The sequence below is a fragment of the Syngnathus scovelli genome, chromosome 13 (assembly GCF_024217435.2).
Source record: "Syngnathus scovelli strain Florida chromosome 13, RoL_Ssco_1.2, whole genome shotgun sequence".
Taxonomy (NCBI): Eukaryota; Metazoa; Chordata; class Actinopteri; order Syngnathiformes; family Syngnathidae; genus Syngnathus; species Syngnathus scovelli.
In genome coordinates this window covers 8,890,634-8,905,113 of record NC_090859.1, presented here as the reverse complement: position 1 = coordinate 8,905,113, position 14,480 = coordinate 8,890,634, and the positions used below count along the sequence as shown (strand labels likewise).

The window sequence follows — 14,480 nt, the reverse complement described above, 5'->3', positions numbered from 1 at the left end:
TGAACCAAAAACACCGCGTTGACGTCACACTCCAAGGACCTCTAAAGAGCACACGCACAGTATACGTCACGAAACTTAAAGAATATTGTATAAAGACTTGCGAGTCGCGGTTATACTTTTGCCTAAGCAAAGATCAGCACATGAGTATTTAGATGTCCCGCTGCGACAGTGGGTGTTGAACGCAACAGCCCATTCAAAAAATTTGAAAGATAACTGAATAAAACGAAACTTTAAACGTTTTTATTTGGAAAAATATATAATTCACTCATACCGAGTATTAACAGAATTTATTCACGCTTTTATGTCAATTTCAAATTTGGCATAGAAAACCACAGAAGAAGAGCGCATGAACCGTAGAAGAAGAGTGGCGCCAAAGTGCCATGGCGGCTGACAGTTTGTAGCGTGACAGCAAAAGCGCCACAGAGTCCTGCAAGTTTAAAATATCACCTTTGCATCGTGTTTGTGGATTTAATTACGTCGCCATAATGCAGATCACTTTGAAAACTTTGCAACAGCAGACGTTCAAAATCGACATCGACGAGGAGGAGACGGTAGGACAAACAACATAAAAATCATGTCATGCGAGGTTCATGGGGCTAGAAGCAATGTTTCTTTTACCTTTTTGTGTAAACAGCCCCTTTTGTATGGTTTAAACAACGACTGGTGTCTATCAGGACTTTAAGAAACAATTTATCTACCTCAGTTTAGTGTACTGGCTGAAAAATCATCAATGCTTAGTCATAGCCCACTACTATTTATAACGTGAACAAAAACCCAAACTAAACTCTCCGCCATAATGAACTCGAGAGAATATCCAGAGTGACGTCAAGTTAGTTTTACTTTCAAAGACTCCATGTTGAATGAGTCTTTTATGGCTACAAAGTAGTTTGGACCTTGTATTATATGCCTTTAAATGTTGTGGCTGGGCATATCCTTTTGTGTAAAAACAAAAATAGTAAAGCGACAATTTAATGTGTCATGTTTCGCTTAAAGGTGACAACATTAAAAGAGAGGATTGAACAAGAGAAGGGCAAGGACAATTTTCCTATTGCCGGGCAGAAACTCATCTACGCTGGTACTGTACTGTATCCTGTTTTTACCGTGTTTTGTCCAATCACTGTTAGAAATGAATGTATTTTTTTTTTGTTATGCTTTAAAAACAATAGCTTGCCATACCTCAATATACAGTTGTGCTTTGAGATACAATTACTCAGTTGGATTGGTTGTGTATCTCCAAAAAACATCTCAAGGCACTCCTGTACAATAGACGTTTAACGAATCCACAAGAATACGTTAAAGTGGAGTATTTTTTTTTAAATCTCCAAATATGGTTGAAATCATGATAACTTATGTTTACTTTTTGCCGCATAGGTAAAATCCTCAGCGATGACTCTGTCCTCAAGGAATATAAAATTGATGAAAAGAACTTTGTGGTCGTCATGGTGACAAAGGTATCACAGCACCTTTGCTTTTCTCAGTTTGTAATAATAAATACTGGTCAGCAGGCCAGCATAGTGGGTTGGTTTTCTACCACATTCCAAAAACAAGTGGTATAGAAAGGGATGGATGTAATGTGGTGTTGTTTTTTTGTCCTAATTAAGCCTAAAAAGGCCCCTTCTGCAGCTCAGCCGTCACCAGCCACATCGACACCCAGCACGGCGCCGCCTCCGACGCCGTCGTCAACTGCCTCACACAATCCAACCGAGCGACTTCCAGCGGACGGACAAGCCGCCACCGCCGCCGCCGCTGCTGCTGCTTCAGATACGGCCGCCACTGCCGTTCCTGTTCCCCCCTCAACGGGGTAACTGTGAAAATGGCAGTCATTTCATGGCTTTTGTGGCATTCATGATCCTGACTCACGACAGTCTGCTTTCAGGGTCTGGGAGACGTTTGGCAACTTAATGGACGAGGCAGGTTCAAATGTTGGTAAGTTGAATACAAACGGTTACATGATGTAGGTGGATGTCTATTTTGTCCAGAATTGAAATAAAAATCCCAGTGAAAGCCAAATGTCAGCATCAAAATCACATGAGTTTAAAGAACCACAAGAACCAAATCAAGGTCTGTTTTTAGCAAAAAAAGCTGGACAATACTGGACTGGGTTGAAAGTCCCTACAAAAACAGGAAGTACTGCGACCATTCTCGTGACACACAGCACTCGCTAACTTTATACAAGAGCAGCGATACAGTCAGTAGAAGTAGTTGGTGATGCATGTTGACATCAAGCATTAGCCGTCTCCCAAAACAAGGTAGAACATTTAAGTTAAGCCATATCTTCTCCAATATTTGAACCAACCACCAAAGTGTGCTTTGTTGGCGTTGCAGTGACGGGCTCGTCGTATGACTCCATGGTGACGGAGATGATGTTGATGGGCTACGAGAGGGAGCAGGTTGTGGAGGCGTTGAGGGCCAGCTTCAACAACCCTGACCGAGCCGTGGAGTACCTGCTCTCGGTAAGAGCCGACATTCGGTCGACAAGGCAATCATCCGCCTTTGCCGCCCTGTTCAGTTTCCATTTCAAACACATCATGACTCCTTCTGAAGGGTATCCCAGGCAGGGACCAGCCTCGGGGCAGAGAGTCCGACACGGCGTTGAGCGGAGCTCCAGCCGGACCAACGGGAGACCTAAATGACCCCGACAACATGGGCGCCTCACAGGGCACAGGTAGCTCAAGCTGTAACACAAACGTCTTCATGTCCAATCCTAACATAACGGTTGTCCTGTCAGATAATCCGCTGAGTTTCTTAAGGAATCAGCCGCAGTTCCACATGATGCGGCACCTGATCCAGCAGAACGCATCACTGCTGCCTGCTCTGCTGCAAGAGATCGGTAGGGAAAACCCAGAGCTGCTGCAGGTGAGGTTCTATGGGCTCATAAAAAAAATCGCTGTAAAAGCCAGAAAATGACCATATATTGTAAAATGTGAACCGCTGTTCATACTATGACAAACCATCACCTACATTCCAATAACAGCCATTCTGTTCTATGGATACCGACCGGGTACCCTTTTCCTAGTTTGTGTGGTGGCGTTCCAAAAAGAAAGTTAATTTCCCCTGCTGCAGGAAATCAGCAACCACCAGGAGCACTTCATTCAAATGCTTAACGAGCCTCTCCCCGAGGCACCGGGACCCATGGCCCAGGACTCTGGGGGCTCCGGAGGTGCGCCGAGCGACCCGCAGAGCGGCAGCAACATGAGCTACATCCAGGTCACTCCGCAGGAGAAGGAAGCTATTGAGAGGGTGAGGACAAGGAGGCGGGGTTGGAATTAAACAAATACTAAGCTTGACTCAAACTACAAGTGATTAACTTTATTTTGCGCTTTCACAGGAAGGCATTGTTCCACTTTGGCGGTTCCACAAAGCATGTTAGAATATAATTACTGCATCTCCTATTTGTGTGTGTGTTGCAGTTAAAAGCGTTAGGCTTTCCAGAGGGACTGGTCATACAAGCCTACTTCGCGTGCGAGAAGAATGAGAATTTGGCTGCCAACTTCCTTTTACAGCAGAACTTTGATGATGATTGAGAGATGACCAACTTATGCGCTTTTGTTTTATTTCTTATGTTTGATTGTCGCTATTGAATATAAGCCATTTGCATCACCTCAGCTTCCAAAAATGATTTCACCATTGAATTGATTAATTAGTAGTTAATCTTTTTTTATTTTCAAATAATTATATATTTTTTCTGTGTAAAGGAAAAGTAAGTATGACTTAAAATGGCTGTAAACTGTACCCAATGTCTTGTTTTTGTTTTGTTTTGTTTTTTAAATGAACCAGTTGAAGTTAAGTGCTTTACACACATAATACTTGTCTTAATCTAAAATAAATTTCCCATGTGCTCTCCTGTGGGTGCCCCCCCCATTGCAACAATTTAACCAATTTGTTGCTGTTTCATATTTGTTTGATTGTCACCTCCGTGCTTCCTCCACCGACATGTTGGCAAGAAGCAACATGTGCTAAATGCGTGAGTATCATACCCATAACCCGGAAATGGCCTGTAGACCTCAGATGTATTTATTTATATTATATTTATATATTTAAATAAAACTTTCATGAGGTGTACTTAATAGCAGGCCACTTCATTAGGGAAAATTCTTGGTAAAACCTTCATTGCCCCCACCTCCACCTCCTGATTGGCTGTTTCCTTTGTGACGTCATTCATGGACACTTCAATAGGAAAACTAAATGAGGTAAAAAACAAAACAAATTAATAGGAAATAAACCATCCATGAGATTTAAATACATAGCAAACAAAACATCTAAATAAGTAAAACTTCAATGAGGTGTACCTAATAACACGCCACTTTATTAGGGAAAATTCTTGGTCAAATCTTAAATGAAACTGGAAAAACGACCCCCTCCCCTCACCCCCACCTCCTGATTGGCTGATTTTTTTTGTGACGTCATGAGGTATGCCTAATGACAGGCCACTTCATTAGGGAAAGTTCTTGGTCAAATCTTAACTGCCCTCATCCCTACCTCCTGATTGGCAGTTTCGTTTGTGACGTCACTCACGCACAATTCAATAGGTACTCTACACGAGGTAAAAACAAACAAATAAATAAATAAATAGTCTATAACACAGGTGTCAAACTCAAGGCCCGGGGGCCAGATAATGTGAATGTGGCCCCCGTTCCCTCATTAAGTGCACCTGTGGCAAAAGTTGGGCTCCTGCAGGACGTGAAAATGAACTCAACTTTTCACGCAGGTGTGTTTAACGAGGGTAACTTTGAAAACATATATATTGGAACGCGGCCCCCCGTTCCCTCATTAAGTGCACCTGCGGCAAAAGTTTGGCTCTTGCAGGACGTGAAAATGAACTCAACTTTTCACGCAGGTGTGTTTAACGAGGGTAACTTTGAAAACATATATATTGGAACGCGGCCCCCGTTCCCTCATTAAGTGCACCTGCGGCAAAAGTTTGGCTCTTGCAGGACGTGAAAATGAACTCAACTTTTCACGCAGGTGTGTTTAACGAGGGTAACTTTGAAAACATATATATTGGAACGCGTCCCCCGTTCCCTCATTAAGTGCACGTGTGGCAAAAGTTTGGCTCTTGCAGGACGTGAAAATGAACTCAACTTTTCACGCAGGTGTGTTTAACGAGGGTAACTTTGAAACATATATATTGGAACGCGGCCCCCCGTTCCCTCATTAAGTGCACGTGTGGCAAAAGTTTGGCTCTTGCAGGACGTGAAAATGAACTCAACTTTTCACGCAGGTGTGTTTAACGAGGATAACTTTGAAAACATATATATTGGAACGCGGCCCCCCGTTCCCTCATTAAGTGCACGTGTGGCAAAAGTTTGGCTCTTGCAGGACGTGAAAGTGAGCTCAACTTTTCACGCAGGTGTGTTTAACGAGGGTAACTTTGGAAACATATATATTGGAACGCGGCCCCCGACTGGAATTCGACACCCCCGGAAGCTAGGGTTTCAAACAACTCGTCTGATTTGAAACAAGTTACATTGACGTCATTTTAGCATGTTAATGGATGTCGAAAATAAAATGAGAATAAATGAATAAAAATTCCACTGATTCTTTATTTGAAATACATTTTATTATACCGTAAAATACAAAACATTTAATAAAACAAAGTTTTTTTTTATCTACAAATGTACAAAGATCAAGATTATATTACATTTTTTAGTTTTGGCTATATAAAAACAAAAACAACCCCTTTTTTTTGTTCAGAGTCACTCATTCCATTATAAAAATAGGGAGGTTTCCTTATAAATTATTGCACTATGCGACTTGCAGTGCATTCTCAGATTGCCTTCACCACTCCAAAACCTGATTATTGAGAGAGGGGACACACTAGAAATATGGCACTTTGTCACGGCTTCTTTGGTACCTTTTTTGGGCAAAAGTCACTGAGCACCAGTTGGTATAAATTAATTCACACAGCACCTGAGGTGACAGGTAAAATGTGAATATGTATAAATATAGCTAGGTATTAATAATACAGTGTCATTGGCAATTTAATGAAGGTCTTTGGAGTATTTCCATGTGAGATTCCAGTTGCTGGTCCTCTTTGAGTTTGGTCACATAAATAAAGTTGACTTCCAGTTTTGGGTCCCGTTCCGACCTACGTTCGCAGGTCTCGTCTTGATTGTCTTTAGCTGTGAACGCCACAGCATGTCATTTGAATGTCCGTGTTTTTTAGTTTTGTTTTTTCGCTTTCCTCCTCATAAGTGTCTCTTCATGTGGAGGGCCAGGTGGTCCGATCTGGAGAAGGCCCGGTCACATTTCTGGCACTGGAACGGCCGGTGGCCTGTGTGCTTCCTGTAGTGGCGCGTCAACTCGTCGGAGCGTGCGAACTTCCAGCCGCAGCCCTCCCAGTCGCAATGGTAAGGCTTCTCTCCTAGTTTTTGGGACACACAAAATAGTGTATTATGTCAGGGTTGTCCAAAATTGTTAAAAAAAAAAAAAAAAAAAACAAGAGCAATTTGCGGCCTGTGGCAAATTTTCTCTTCACCATATTCTAAATTATAAAATTAAACATGCATCATAGAAGCTTACGTGTTTAATGTTACACGACTACAAATACAAATTGTGCACGACACTGTCACAATTGCAGTAATAACTATAAAATACCACTAGGTGGCAGTATCACCATCAAACGTCAAATTCCTTGACCAGTTTGACAGGTGTCTTTAAAGCCTGAGTGTTTGCACTTTGTTTTTAAATTTTTTAGACGGGGTTACTTTCTTCTTACACGATCAGGGCAGTCAAGAATGTTGAAATGTGACTTCATAAAGGTTTATGATGGTAATGATTCAGAATGTGATACTGCAATAACTTGACTTGGAGTGCTTTTAAGTGTTTCATTTTGCTTTTCATTTAATTTTCTCCCTGCTATTTCAAAATAAAAACCTTGTTGAAGCCTAATTTATTTAAATCTTTGTTGGTACACACCATATAAATACAAGTGGTTGATGAGAAAACTTGTAATTGAGCTGCAAAGGCTCAACTCAGCGTTTGTTTTGGAATAAAACGCTTGAAACTGTAACCAGTAATGTTTACTGCTTGTACAACAGCAAAGCACACAATATATTTTTAACATCACATTTGATGACTAAATGAAAAAAAATTATAACTATATCAAGATCACCAATTTAAATAGTTATGTGTTTGTATGATTTTTATGGAATACAATAAGTTTTACCCACAGTGTTGCCGCAGGATAAAATGCTCCTTTTTTTGTCAGAAAAACAACAGGTTTATTTTTGTTCCCGATGATAATTTTCCAAAAGCAACATTTGGAGATGTTTGCATTTTATTGGCTATACTACAGCATCAAGGTGTTGTGAAAGCATCTGAGAAGTACTCCACAAGAGCTCTGCGTTGGACTGCTTACCTGTGTGCGTGCGGTGATGCGCTTTGAGGTGCGAGCTCTTGGTGTACGTCTTCCCGCAGCCGACGTAATCACAGGTGTGCGTGGCGACGCGCTTCCGGGGCCACGAGCGCCGCCCGCGCTTTGGCTTGGGCTCCTCTGGTAAGCAGTCACCGCTGGAGACCATGAGGGGGTCTGCGTAAGAAAAGGAGATATTGAAGCAAGGTGGTGTACGTACAAACTACAGAGAGATCCAGTGGAAAACAAGTCATAGCCATACAAGAAAAACAATACGTTTCATTTGCTTCACATCTGGTCTGGTTTCTGCAACTCTACGATTAAGAGACGGTTCCGCGTCCAAGGCCGTGGCATGTCGGTTTTAATCCCTTTCAAGCGCTTGTTTTAGGCTGTAATTACAACCCACCATGTTGTATAGGCTCTATTTAAAAAAAGATTTCTTTGACAATCTGCTCTTTGTTAGTGTCTGCATTTCTTTCCTTCCGACTAATGCACGGACGTTGAACATGGCGTGAGTCGCTACCTTGGTACTGCTGCATGGCGGTGGGCTGAGGGTAGGCGGTGTATCCCTGCGGTGAGCTGTGGTGGTATCCGTGGGGAGGTAGAGGAATCTGAGCGTGAGGGTGGCCCAACACCTGGTGCTCACGGCTGAGGGGGTGATCTGGGGAGAGCGACGAGGACGAGGACAGGCGGCCGCCACCCGTCATGGAGGAGCGACCCCCGTTTCCGGGAAAGCCGTGCAGCTCCAGCTGGCCAGGCCGCTGCCGGTGCAGGTCCATTGATTGTGAGATGGTACAGTTACTGGGGGCCTCCTGCTTTATCCGGTGGCACGTAAAGGGCGGCGACGCCCGTGAAGAGGGGCGGTCTGGCGCAGCGTTAACGCAAATCTTGGGGCTGTACTGCCCCAGGTCCACCGTGGTCTTGACCACGAACTTGCCGTGCAGGCTGGTGGGGTGGAGGTACGCCGGGTCCAGTTCGGGTCTCATGAGTTCCGCCACAAAGCCCCCGGACGGCGAGACGTCACTGATGTCCGGGATGGTGTAGAGCAACTCAGCCGAGCCCTGAGGGGATGGCGGGAGCAGCGGGTAGGAGGAAGAGAAAGAACCGGGCGAGCTGGGTGGCAAGGCTTGGATGGAACCGCACGCCATGACATCGTCCTGCTGTTGCTGCTGCTGCTGTTGCTGCTGCTGGAGCATGGAGTTGGACAGAATGAAGTCATAGTCCAAGTCCAGGTCAGGCTCACTGTCTTTCTTGGACATGCTGGGGCTTGTGGTGCAGGTGGCAGTAGGATGGTCAGGGTCCGAGCTTCCACTTGGCACGCTGAGTCGCTTAAGATGGGACAGCTCCTCCTTCCATCTCTAAAGGAAAGTTACAGAGGCATTAATGAGGGGTTAGGGTTAGGGAGCCGGTTCCCAGACATAACTCTTTGTTCCTTTTTCATGAATCAGACCAGTTGCTGACCTGTAAAGCAAGTGTACAGTAGAGACTAGCCATTTGTGTACCCTTAAAGTACAACAATCTACCTTTTCCTCCCCGAGAGGTATAAACCTAAATTGTTTTCAAGATTCCTCATCTAAAAGTATGTGTATTAGATTTGGTTTGGGCAGCTATCTTTAGACACAGGTATCAAGGTTCCATGTGGATAACAGTTAATCTCTGGAGTTTATAGATAGTATAAATCAATAAATCAAGAGATTATACCTGTCAAAAGTACAATAAGGTCCTGTTATCTGAAAGTCTAGAAATGCATCCAATCGGGTTGGAAGTTCATTTTGGGTCAGCCTCTTTCCTCGAAGGTCGAATTTGCTACCTCATCACTCTTGATCATTTGAATCCAAGGTGGCGGTCATTAAACTGTTCCAGATCCAAAAAATGGTCCTAATACCAACAGTTAGAAGGTAGAAATGTATTTATAGGTAAGATGGCTGAATGAAGCAAATACATCCAATTGGGTTTGAGTAGAGTTAAGTCCTAAAGTACTTGGACAGTAAAAAACAGACTTTCAGCTTTAATTTCAGATATTTCACATAAAACCAGTGACAGATTTTTTTTTGTCTTTTGGATAGAAATCCTTCATAGTCAAAGAATCCAAATTATAAAGGCCATCAATGTTGCCAAATTGCTATAAGCATAGTCTTGAGATCAGTGTCATGACTTGACCATCGATCAATATCTAAATGTTTTGAAAACATTTTTCCTTCATAATATGTTGTGTCCATCATTATCCAGAAAAATGGTTTTAAATCTATTTCACACAGATAGGATGAGGTTTGCTCTGAAGCCTCCCCTTTCTGTTACTGCCTCGTTGATATTTGTTGTCATTCCAGAACATGTCACTTTTTCCCTAAAGGTTTAGTTTAATCTCGAGATTCACAAGTAAAAGTACTCATAGTTAGGTAAATAAATAAATATTTATATAATCCCCAAAATTAATTTCGGAGCAGATTTATCTTAATAAATGGAGGAAGTCTATTCAAATTGATGTTATCCGGAATGACAAATGTTTTATTATTGTCATGCCTTTTAAATTAAAGCGGAACTGAACGTTTGCACTTCAATGACGTACGTGTTGGTTGTTTTCAGTCCAATTTCATTGTGTACAGGACAGGACATGTTGTTAGTATTTATATATTTAAGTACGTTTGTTCTTTACTACTTTTTCCAGTTTTATGTAAAAATAAATAAAAATAAATATATATATATATTAGCATAAAAGCATTTGTGGATTTTGTGCAATCTCGTGTAATAATTATGACAGAACTAAAAACAATCATTTTGGCCATTACTGTCATTAGTGTTCTCATAAAAAATGTAAACCATGCTATAGTTAAATAAGTTTGTGTCACAGGGGGTGAGCTTCTTTTGTGTTTTGGATCTTGCAGACACTTTTATAAGAAAAGCGCAAGTCCTCTAGAGTAGATTGTTGTACCCATCAGGTTGTCGTTGTACTCACTAGGTTGGTACTTCCTATGGTTTTGGTCTTGACAGCGGGGCTGGTGAAGGTGGAAATGGATGGCAGCAGGGTCCCTCCTAAAGCCATCTCGACGTCATTTGGAGGCTGCCTACAGATAGACGACAAAACAAAAAATGAAGTGCCGGTCCTGATGTTGTAAGTCCTTGGTGGTGGTCTTCAAAAAGAAAAAAAAAAAGTCACCTCATTCACGAAAAAGTTTTGATCAAAGTTGCAAAATGTGAGGATTGTTCAAAAAGTAGCCCCGTTCCGCTGTGTCAAGACATACTGCGAAATAAGAAGTCCCCACGCGTGGGTTACTTATTATTTTTGTTGTGGGAAGACACGAAGGCGCCGGCCGTGTTGGTGGGGGCTGGGGGTTGGGGGGGATTCCCTCGCTGGCCACGCGCAAAATGAGCGGTGGCAGCGCGTCTTGGTGCGTGTGGACTGGGAGCTGCGCGCGGAGTCGTGTCTCTTAAAGCGCCGACTGAGGCTCCACCCCGTCGCCAACGGCAACCGGGTCCAAAACAAGAGCAGCGCGAGGCTGCGCGTTGTTTGTGTTAGCAACAGTTACCCATGCGCACTTTGCGCTTGGTCTTGTGAAAAGTGGCCGAAGACTTGTAAAAAGTTATTCACCGGAAGAATCGTTTATTGTGTCAAGGAGGGTCACACGGTCGCTTACTGCCGTATTTACACGTTTACAATGGGCGCCATAGTATGCTGACTTTACTCGTAAGCGGTGGCTGCCTCGTTGCATTTCTTCCCTTTGCCTTAAGAGGGGACAAATTCACCCCAGCTTGTTCACGTTGTGATTTAAAAAAAAACAAAAAAAAAACATCGATACTATTCAATTTAATGTTCATTTAACAATATGGCAAAATATGGCATACTCACAAGAGATGTTGTTTATTAATTGTATCAATGCGTGTAGACACAGGTGTTTTTTTAACCTGGCAAAATTGGCTGAAGAAAGTTTTCTGAGGCCAACCAATCAGAGGGCAGAAAAATGCTGACGCCTTTGAGGTCCAGTGAGGTGATTTGCATCTTTGAGTCCTTATGCGAATTTAGTTTAGGTTACATGGGCCAGCAATGCTGGCTCTTGACAGCAAATAAATGCTGAAATCTCATTGGACAAAGAAAAAATATCTTACGTCTTTATACAGTACTACCAAAAGAGAAAACACGAACTTGTCTAAAATGTCGTAAAATTGATATTTGATACTCACTAGTGGAGCCTGAGGTCTGTGGGGACCCTGGACCGCCACATCGAGGCCAGGCCAGATAATTGACTTTTATCTGATTTTTCTGTAATTTTTTTCAAGACTTTTACTGTCCCCCATAAAAAATATATAAATAAATGTTTATATAAAAGGTTTTCTGAAGAATTGTTTGGCTTTGTAAAAAATAAAATAAAAAGCATGTTTAGCGGACCCCCTGAGATATCCTTGCCCCGCCCCAAGGCAAACATCCTGGCACTGCCAGTGTTGACACTTATTGTAGCCCAAAATCATCATAAAATATTACTGCTGGTTATTACCGACATCGTTTTATTTGACTTTTTATACACTTCTTTCCATGTTTCCCACCACCTAAAAAGACAATGCTAACTTGGGGTTTCTTGGAAATCAGAGAGTCATAGTATCGCTTGGGTATCGACACTATATCAGAAGAGGACATTTCTAATTCCCACCACCTGCAACAACACGACTAACTCGAATCGCGAGTTATGAAAATCTGTCATGAGAAAAACTCACCCGGGCAGCTATCACAATGGCTGTGAGCGTTTTGCAGTGCTGCGTTTGAACTGGTTTTGAAGTGCTTGTGTTTGCTCAGAGCTAGAAAGCTAACACAAGCCTCTGTCTCTCTCTCGTTCGCTCTCTCTCTCTCACCCAATCGTCTTTTTGCTACACAATTACAATTGGCCAAGTTTTGAGAGCAAACAAAACTCTCCGCCACTCATCCTGCTTGCATCAGGATCTTGTCCCTTGGGCATGTCAACAAACTGCCGTCATTCCAACAGGACACACTGGAAGTGTCAATGTAGTTTTTTTTTTTTAAGATTACCTGAGTGCATGCTACTTTTTTTCTTTTTTGTTGGCCAAGACATGCAAGACAGTGGTGGGAAAGAAACATTTTGTGGAAGAGAAAACATATCCCGCGGGGATACACATGATCTATTAGGTAATCTGTCTAAACATCCCATTCGGATGTCTCCTGTAAACACATGGCAATGGCTTTATCCTGGAGTACTCCCCAAGCTAGTTCAATGTGGGCTACGGCCATTGTAGCCTTCTTCTTTATGTAGCCGGATAATGCAATTTTTGAAAATGATCCATGCTTTGCATGGCAATAAGAAGCACAGTGGTGAGGGGGGAGAGTGAAAAGAGATAAAGACTGAGAAAATGACACCACTGTCTTGCTGTTTTCTATCCTCCTTTCAACACAATGAACGAAGGCTTAGTGTGTCCTGCTGAGTAAAATACAACGGAACTGTGGCATAAAGTACTATTTTCCGAAAGAAAATATCTCCCTAAAGTCAAGAGTTCAAACCCAGCGTCAGGCGTGATGTCACACGTTACCTCACGTTATTTTTAGTTTGTTTTAGGGTGATTCATTTAATATTAGTAGAGCTGATAAGTGATATATATCCAAGCGCTTCACACGGCCACTGCAATGAGATAAGTAGAAGCATGACGGCAACAATTGCTTTCAACACAAAGCAGCGTGGCCTGTTAATTTTGAATGTGACACCAGCAGCTTACCTCCTCCGATACCTTTTCCGGCAGCATGTGTATTTCACAGTAGCGAGGTCCTGGGTTTTCTCCAAGTACTTTGGCTTCTTCCCCGTTCTTGAAAACATGCACGTTAGGGTCTTGGAAGACTGTGTACGCACGGTTCTTTGTCTTTTTTGTGCCTTGCGATTGTGACCAGGTTGTAGCCCATCCCCAGTTTACCTGCAAATGGGATATAAAAGGAGATGTCAGGAAAAAGACTGTGTATAGCTCCACCTTTGTCATGAAAGTGTTTAATTGCTTATAAGCCTTGACACACATCAGGAATATGGCTTTATATTATCTTGCCTCTGTAATTAATAAAGGTTTCAACACGATGGCGGATTCATTTCATGGGAGAAATTATTTTGAAATTTTACTAACTTCCTAGGGCGGAGTGTGTTTGACTTTTATATTACTATTATTAATAATAGCTGTTGTGACAGTTGACGTTATTTCATATGTTGTATAAATTGTTTAGCCAAATCCAGTTCACATGAAACTGTTTGCTGCTTTTTGAATGACATGGAATTAAAATCAAAGGATGAGATGCCATTTTAATTTGGATTATTGATCTTTGGCAGAAGTCACATCCTGGAAACTAGTGAAGTCATGAATGAATTGTTACAAGATGATGATTGTATCAATAATCCCAATTGGCCCAAAAGAACAAATGCGGCTTGCTTCATTAACGGGTTGATTTACGTTTCTTGTTGTGGTGCCTTGGCTCTATCTAACTTTTGGAATTCCAGAGCCCACCCAGCATGAATCATATTTTAAAGCACAACAAGCCAAATATTGATCATAAATTCACCACCCTGACGAGAGCACAGCGCAGGAATGAGATGTGGAGAGATTGAGATCATAACAGTATTATTAAATTAGAATTGTTGCACTTATTACTCTTCCGACAGATTCATCTTTTTTTATGGCCTAAAAGCTTTGCAAATTTGGCATGGGTGTGTATCCTGGCAAAAATGCATCGATTTTGGTCTTCCCTGAGCGATCCCTTCAAAATTTACTCAATGGCACCCCTGAACTGAAAAGGAAGTCAGCCATTTTAGTTTGAAGCAGCCATTTTAGGCGAATACCAGGACTTGCGCTTTGGCAAACTCCTAGACAGATTGGTGTTGCTAAATGGCCACGTTTTTCCTTTTGCTTTTAGCATCTAATGTGTCCAAAGAATGCCGTCAATATTGGACGATCATTTGGAAGATTTGTTGTGGAAAAGGGGGCGCAAGGGCCCTGCTTACGGCTTTTATTATTATTATAGTGGCATGAATAAGTTAAGAGGTGTAACATTTTCCATTCATTAGCTGTGACATGACACGAGCGCTGTCTTATCACGTTATGTTAGCTCAGGTGTTAGCGATTATACTAATGCTCCCCGCTAATGCTTTTGCAG

General features: G+C 42.3%; 2 protein-coding genes and 1 long non-coding RNA gene across 5 annotated transcripts in view; 1 reads left to right on the top strand and 2 right to left on the bottom strand.

The window, feature by feature from the left end:
* The first annotated feature begins 338 nt into the window (after positions 1-338).
* rad23b (RAD23 homolog B, nucleotide excision repair protein) lies at positions 339-3,875 on the top strand. Of its 2 annotated transcripts, XM_049739356.2 has the most exons (10): positions 339-551; positions 994-1,075; positions 1,372-1,451; positions 1,602-1,801; positions 1,877-1,926; positions 2,326-2,453; positions 2,545-2,665; positions 2,729-2,856; positions 3,064-3,240; positions 3,411-3,875. In XM_049739356.2, the coding sequence occupies exons 1-10, from the start codon at positions 486-488 to the stop codon at positions 3,522-3,524; spliced, it is 1,146 nt and encodes a 381-aa protein (XP_049595313.1). In that variant the 5' UTR covers positions 339-485; the 3' UTR covers positions 3,525-3,875. The 2 variants fall into 2 exon arrangements, with proteins under 2 accessions (XP_049595313.1, XP_049595314.1); XM_049739357.2 differs by lacking the exon at positions 994-1,075 and having other exon boundaries at positions 343-551.
* A 1,648-nt stretch (positions 3,876-5,523) lies between these two features.
* Positions 5,524-12,174, bottom strand: klf4 (Kruppel like factor 4). 2 transcript variants are annotated; one of them, XM_049739355.1, is made up of 5 exons: positions 12,059-12,174; positions 10,308-10,416; positions 7,878-8,712; positions 7,361-7,531; positions 5,524-6,364 (listed from the first exon to the last, which is right to left on the bottom strand). In XM_049739355.1, exons 2-5 carry the CDS (start codon positions 10,392-10,394, stop codon positions 6,189-6,191), a joined length of 1,269 nt encoding a protein of 422 aa, XP_049595312.1. In that variant the 5' UTR covers positions 10,395-10,416; positions 12,059-12,174; the 3' UTR covers positions 5,524-6,188. The 2 variants fall into 2 exon arrangements, with proteins under 2 accessions (XP_049595312.1, XP_049595311.1); XM_049739354.2 differs by lacking the exon at positions 12,059-12,174 and adding an exon at positions 10,509-10,763.
* A 919-nt stretch (positions 12,175-13,093) lies between these two features.
* Positions 13,094-14,480, bottom strand: part of LOC125979618 (uncharacterized) — a 41,754-nt gene continuing 40,367 nt past the window's right edge. Inside the window, exon 7 of the long non-coding RNA XR_007485362.1 lies at positions 13,094-13,258. This is a non-coding gene — a long non-coding RNA (uncharacterized lncRNA). The remainder of the gene's footprint in view (positions 13,259-14,480) is intronic.